Here is a 7,343-nt window from a genome sequence, read left to right as displayed (position 1 = left end):
GTCTCCTGTAATAAAGCTATTGAGCCCTGTAAGTTTTTTAGTTGAGTCAGAATCTTCTTTCGTTTAATAGGGTGGTTTAGGCCATGAACATTATAAGATACTATATTTAGCCCATTCATATTACTACCATATCTGGGGCTGTGCTGTACCTGACACCTCTTTGACAAGAAAAACATGCTACACAGGACAAAACCTTAACCAAAAATGAAAAACGGAAACATAATATAAACACACTTATTGGAACAAKAACCCAAAAACACTGACTGGAACATGAACAAACGTCTTCCAAGAATCCCCCCATCAGAGAGCTGTGGCCTTCTCTCCGATGAACAAGCACTATGTGCATCAACAACTTTCTAGTAGTTGTCTAAAAGCCCTAAAGACTAAAACTCCTCAATCTTACACTCTAGTGAACACGATTTTCTCGTAATCTAATATGTTGTTTTGTAACTAGCGTTTTTTTTTTTTTTTTTTATGTTTACGAAAACGGATATCACACTCAATTCTTTGCAAATTATGACAATTACTCTCTCTATAGAGATGCATATATCTACTTACTTATTTTCACCATTGTCACAGTCTCTACTKWTTTCTCACYCCAGGAGTGCCCTCAGATCCGCCTCTGTGATCTCCGACTGTCTCTTTTTGCCCCCRTGTCTGGTCCCCTTTGCCGTCTCCGTCATCACGTGGTGGATTCTCTCCATTCTGTCCTCCTTCACCTTGATGCCCATCTCCTTCAGCATAGGCGCCGCKTCTTCCACTGAGTTGAATATCTTTGTTCCCGTGTCCAGAAACACTTTGAGTTGGGCCGGRTAGGGGGACTGYGCCTTCACATTCCTCTCCTTAAGCTGTTTGATGACTTCTCTCACCTGCTTCCTTTTCTTTTGGACCTCTGTTGTGTAGTCTTGGTTGAAATAGACAGTTTGTCCTTCGTAGCAGATCTTCTGTTTCCAGGCCTGCTTTATCACTTGTTCCTTCGTTTTATAGTCCAAGAAGCGTACGATGATCGCTCTCGGGGGGGCCGAGCTGTCYTTTGGTTTAGTCACCAGTGAGCGGTGAGCTCTTTCAATACACAAGYCCATCCCGGCTGCGATTTGAATCTGAGATTTAATAAATTGTGTWATGAAGTCGATGGTGTCGTTTTTTTCTGCTCCCTCGGGAATGCCATGGATTCTTATGTTATTGCGCCTCATCCTCGACTCCAGGTCATTGCATTTCTCTGATAGCTTAGTAGTTTCCCGAAGCAAAAATGTCGCYGCCCGCTCCATCCGCGTCATCCTGTCTTCGTTGTTTCCCAATCTCTCCTCCATGTCAKTTACCTTCTGTTCCAGGGACGTTGTCCTGACCATAAGCTCCCCAATGCTCCCYTCGAGTCGAGTTAGTGCTTTCTTGTTGTCCGATACCGCTTCCGCGTGTTCTCTTCGCAGCCCTCGTAGCTCGAAAAGTATGGCCGARTCACGGTCCTCTTTCGGCGGGTCTGAGTACTCCGCTTCATGGCTCTGTGCTTTCGCCATTCCGGTACTCTTCTCTTTTGCGCTTTTCTCTTCTGTATTTTTTCCTTTCTTAACCATATTTTCCATGAGTGTTCTATATTACTTTAAGAGCGAATTTTCTTTATGTTTTATCGTTTTTACCTTGTTTAAACGCTAGTTTTAATCGTGTTCTGTAGAGCAATCTTTTCTCCTGCCTTTTACAACATGGCGCCACCCGGAACACTCTTTGTGAGTTTTTAACGTAACCAAACAGAAATTCTGGAGGAAGTCATTCTGTTCTGCTTTAGGCTAGCAGCCTGCGACCATTTTTGTTTTTCATGGACTTCAAGATTGCTTGTGTGACAATGTGTGAGCTCATGGCTGTAAATATACATAAACTCACATGGTGTTCATTTGTTTTAAAAGTAAAATGTGTTTTTCCCACAGAATGATGTAGTTATTTAAACACAAATAACTACATCAAAGACAGTGATGGGAGAAGTGAAAAGTGTGATAGCAGAAAACGGATTTGAGTCATGTGTTTACCTGCCAGTGGTCCTTTTTTCCGTATTGTTGCCATAGCAACAGCAGATTCTTGTGTTTGTGTGTGCTCCTCTGGGCTCCAGTGTGAGTGTGTTTGAGACAGGGGATGTAATTCTGCCTGTCACCAGAGCAGCCCAGAGCCGACTCCTCAACTGCTGGTTGCCAAGAGACCAGACAGACACATCCTCCGCCTCTTCAATGAGAAACCCGTTTTCACTAGATTCCTAAAACCTCAAACAGACTAGGGTTTTATTTATTTTCAGGCAAATTTCTACATGAATATGTCTGTTTGAATCTCATGAATATGGGCCAGGTCAGAATCTCTGACATGAAAGAAAGTAGCTCTGCTAGCTAGATCAGATAAAATGTACTTTAAATAAACTTTTTACAGCCATATTAATCCTTAGGTGTTTTTGTTTTTACATTGCATAGCTATAGGAACGTGATGGACAGGCTTTTTTAACCTTTCCCTCCCTGTCAGCCTGTTATAGCTCTGGCTGAAGTGAATGTTATAATTATTAAACACAGTTGGCTCTTATGCTGTTAATAGAGAAGTACTGTTCTAGCTGCTGATACTCGTTGGTTAAGCAAAGCTAACAATGTCATGTGTGCTATAAAAGAGTTGAACCCAAAATTATTCAGACCTCTGACAGATTTTGGATTTTTGTTGATGCAAGACATTTGTCTTTGATACAGATGTGTATCAAAATATGATAAAATATGCAACATAAGTTCTTTTTTTCTATCTGATTTTATTTACGTTTTATTCAAAATGTTTTGTCCAAAATTATTTATAACATTCTCAACAATCAACTGGAAATTCTTTTTTGATATTATATTGACAGAACCACCTCATGTGTGTGTTTCCATTGGTAATATGAGGATTTATCTTTGAGACTGGAACACCAGCTTGCCATCACCCTAATCTCTAACTCCCTCCACAAATTCACCATATTCACATTGGGATTGTGTCTGGCCTACTTCAAAATAATACGAACGAGTCAGAAAAACTCGTTTCAGTGTAAACTTTATGTTTCAGTGAAAGGATTTTTTGAAACATAAATCTGTGGATACTGTTGTTTCATTTACATTGATACATATTACGGGACTGGGCAGTGCCTATCAGACACTGTAGTGAGGTGCACTTGCAGGTGCTATTACTATGCATTCTGTTGCAAAAATGTCTGTAGCACTGTTAATTTTTAGCCCATTTCTATAAAATATATCTTACTTTAAAACTGAGAAAAGTGTGGATGTTTCAATATGTGAAATACATCTTCTTCTACCTAGACATAAATCTATAAACAGTTTGTTTTCTGTCAGTTCTGTTAAGATGTAAGAGAAGACTAAACAAATTTCATCTTTGTATTAGGCAATTAGTTTAATTTTACACAACTGCCACTGTAGTAGCCACAGTTTGTAACATACTTTATTAGTCTACATTAGTCTACACCTTTTGTTACTACAGAAGGTGGAAAGTACAGAAAAAGAGCAGCAGAAATGCAAAACAAGAGAGTAAAAACTTTAATTATTTCTTATGTGCAGCCAGTTCATAATCGTTTCATCTGAAGACGGTTCTTGGTCTTTACATTTAGAAAGAGTAATTTATTAGTAATTTAGCTTTTACTTTATAACATATCAGTTCTGCTTGCTTTTCAAATGACAATCTGTGCTGTGGTGTAACATTGCAGTGTGTGTTTCTTTTTCTCATACAGTGAGCCTGTGATGACGGAGGTGGAGCCTGTACTGGACTTTGCCTCCTCAGGGCGCTCTGGGAGGAGAAATGCTCTTCCGGACATCCTCGGATCTCCAGCAGGAGTGAACCCCGGCGACCTGCCTCTGAAACTGGCCGAGCTCTCTCTCGAAGGTTTAAAAACTTTCTTTTGCCTTCCTGGTTTATTTTCTTCAATTCAACTCTAAAACTTTCTGCAGATTTTGAAAATGTTTGGTTTTAATAATCTCCTCCTAATGAATCAGGAAAACAAAATCTATGATTACATGAGTCAGTTCCCTCCACAAAGTCAGACATTTTTCGTGTCTTTTCGGGGTTTGCAGCAAACAAATGCATGTGAAAACAGTCTGATTCTAACAGCACTTTCAAGAGTTCAGAGTCACACTCCCTAACGCTGAGTGTCACTCATTATACTTCATCTCCTCATTTTCATCCCACTTAAAATCTGTTGTCTCTGTGAGCCTTAATTTCCCAAAATTAAGAGAAACACATTGAACTATTGTTTATTAGGAACGGAACCACAAGCCATTTGAGTTTAGCAGACCCTAATGACTGGCACAGGGTCTGTATACCTTTATATATCTATACCTGCTTATTGGTGATACGACTGATATATTAAAATAGACGACCACATAAAAACGCCTATGATGTCATGTACTCTTCAAAAGCCTCTTTAGACCTTTGGAAGAGAAGCAGGCAGACAGCATCACAACTGCACCACCATACCTGACAGGGGCGAGTGACTAAACGTAGTGGGAAATGGGTCGTGTCATATTTATACCCCAGGAAAACAGAAACTCTCTAATTAGAAGCTCCTCGTAACCCTGATCAGTTCAATAAAGTCAGAGAATTATGTCTGTTAAATTGATTTCCTGAGAGCTATCAGTTGTCTAGCTACCATTAACTTTGGTAAGATGGCTATTTCTTGTCACGTATTATTAACAGTGCTCATTTTAATGTACACGTTAACACTGGAATTTGTCAGGTATCTATGTTTTTCCTCGTAAAGTCCAGTTTTCACTGTGTTCGCAGATGGCCCGGGAGGAGCTCAGTCACCCACGGCGGAGGAGACCCCCGCGCCACCGGAGGGCTCGGAGGAGAAAAACGGATCGTAGTCGCTTGTTCATTAACTTCCCTGAGGACGATGCAGAGGTCAGCTGAGCGGAGCGAGGCGAGGAGCGACCTGTGGAAGAGCGAGCGACGATCCGCGGAGAGTTTGCCTGTGTTGCGGAGCAGCAGAACCACAGGGGGGGAGGGAGACAGAGGGACTCCCGAGAGGACCGATGCCTGGAGCTTTGTGCTGGTTAACACTTCGCACTATATGAAAAGGTTCAGATGACACTCGGCTGGTGTTTATCTGTTCAAAGGTGACTCGTACAAACCGCTGAGAACACAACCCGGAGAATCAAAGGGACAGTAAAAGATTGCACACTGTACAGGACTATTTTTGTATGATTTATTTAAAACTAAGGAACCTGTTGCTGTAATTTCTCCTGATTTACTGATTTAATTTGTTGTCATGCTGTGAGTTTTTCCAGCTTTCACAGGATTTGGAGTTTGACAGATTTGAACCTTTGTCACCCATTTGAGTACAACCTGATGGTAACTAACCAGAGTGAAATAAGGAACTATTTTGGTTGTTTCACAAAGATATGCTGTAACATTTAGGGTATTTTCACACCTAATAGTCCTGTAGACTCAGTTTGACTGCAACATTTGTTTCAATTGTAGCTGCTGTACTTCTCTTTCACACAGCACTGTGTAAAACCAACCAAATACTTTGAAAAACTTGTTCCTCTCCTCGCCTGCGGGGGCGCTGCACCAAGAGCAACTGAAGGAAATGACACAAAACCCACTGAGTGCAGCTTCCTTCTTAAGGAAATGTAAACATAAATGGAGTGGCATCAGATTCTAGCGGTTGTGGAATTTCTCTTTTGTCTTTGTAAAAGACCACAAACCGTTTCTCCTGTTAGAGCTACACTCATGCGTTTCTTTTAGTTGTATTTACCCAAAATACCCTGCGCTGTAGTCCACTTCCAGTCTCTGGTCCGCTTGGTGCTTGCACCAGAATTCGCTTCAACCGAACCCAGACCAAGGTTTTTGTAGGCGGGCCAGAGTTCACTTTTTAGTTTGGTTACACATTCACACATCCCCAACTGAACTGGAGTTGGATTAAAGAGGACTGAACATTTCTGGTGTGAATGCACCCTAAATAGGGATAATCTGCTGTATGTATTCAGACCTGAAGCTGGGCTGCAATTGTACAGTTTCTACCTGTTAGACTGTTTCAAGTCAGAAACAATTTAGCTGACCATGCAATGAGGTGTGAGTGCTTTGGGGGTAAAAATCCAGTGTGGTTCCACATCTTGAGACATTCCTCTAGAGAACTGTGTTCTACTGCCACTGATGCCCCAAACTCTTTTATAGCACTGCTGATATAATAGTTATTTCAAATTTCTTCAGAATTTTGACGAAGGCTGCTGAATTTTCCAAATGTATAAAAGTTTGTGCCTAGTGGCAACTTCGCTGTAAAGTACTGTTATCTAATTACTTTGGGCTACTGATATTTCCTCAGATTTAATTGGCGGTCCATGTTTACTACTGTGGGACGTGTGGACCTGTTAGCTGTTTCTTCATCCAGACTCCGGCATATGCCCGCTGCAAACAACGTGTTGTCCCCGCAGGGAGAGCGCTGGCCGTCTGCCTCTCCAACCAGAGGAAAGTCTGTTCGCGGTTATCAACACATGAGCGCGAGCTGTGAATTGGCCGCGGGACTGAGCGCCACAAACAGACACGGAGTCCCGCCTCGTGAGCTAGCAGCTAGGCTACTGTATATAAACCGTACTGTAGTGTAACACGTCATACGTCGCTGCGTGTGTGTGCTTACCAGACCGTACCCACAAAGAAACGCTGTTGTGTAATTGTGTCTATTGGGGCGTGTGTTACCGGTGGCTGTGTGTGTGTGTGTGTGTGTGTGTGTCTGAGTGGACGTTTTCTCACTAATGCAACAAGGTAAGCCCTGTGCTCCCATTCAGATGCTGAGTTCGACTGAGATGGTTCCCACTGGAACCGTCTCAAGGAACCAGACGTGTATGTTGTTTAGTGGTGCATATGTCTGACTTAGCTGGACTGAATCCATGTTGATTCTATCTGGTGGTGAAAATTGCCATAATAAACCCACAGGCTTTATGTATTCCTTTGTGTGTGTAATATTTCTCTGGTGGGATTTAGTTTTTTCTTTCTTTGCTTTACTTTACTGATCCAGATTCGAAAATTCAATATTTATCCCAAAGGGGAATTAACTCCTGTCATTCAAGTATCTTCAGAGAGTTGTTGTGGACAGGAAGGAACTCCAGTAGCAGTCAGTCTTTCAACGAATTTGAATAAGCCTCAGACTCTTGTTGTCTCATGACCATCATGACATTGTAAAGGCTCATGTGGGCAGCAAGGGCCATGTTTTACAGTAATATGTCTGGGATATAGGTCTGTCATGGTAATAAAGTTTACTGGACACTGAATTCTCCAGTAATTGATAAATGAGAATATTGTTGTTTTGAGGCCATCCATCCGTCTTCTTTACACCCTTGTCCCTTAAT

The 7,343-nt window shown here is 41.6% G+C and overlaps 1 protein-coding gene across 2 annotated transcripts in view; it reads left to right on the top strand.

The window, feature by feature from the left end:
- pkib (protein kinase (cAMP-dependent, catalytic) inhibitor beta) overlaps positions 1–5,234 on the top strand; it is a 31,056-nt gene extending 25,822 nt beyond the window's left edge. For both annotated transcript variants that reach the window (XM_008421314.2, XM_008421313.2), the window contains exons 2-3: positions 3,731–3,882; positions 4,780–5,234. In XM_008421314.2, coding sequence (XP_008419536.1) covers positions 3,741–3,882; positions 4,780–4,862 — 225 coding nt within the window. In that variant the 5' untranslated portion in view covers positions 3,731–3,740 and the 3' untranslated portion in view covers positions 4,863–5,234. The remainder of the gene's footprint in view (positions 1–3,730; positions 3,883–4,779) is intronic.
- The last annotated feature ends 2,109 nt before the right edge of the window (positions 5,235–7,343 follow it).

This window comes from Poecilia reticulata, linkage group LG11, assembly GCF_000633615.1.
Source record: "Poecilia reticulata strain Guanapo linkage group LG11, Guppy_female_1.0+MT, whole genome shotgun sequence".
In the NCBI taxonomy this organism is placed as follows: domain Eukaryota; kingdom Metazoa; phylum Chordata; class Actinopteri; order Cyprinodontiformes; family Poeciliidae; genus Poecilia; species Poecilia reticulata.
This window is presented reverse-complemented; position numbering and strand designations above follow the sequence as displayed.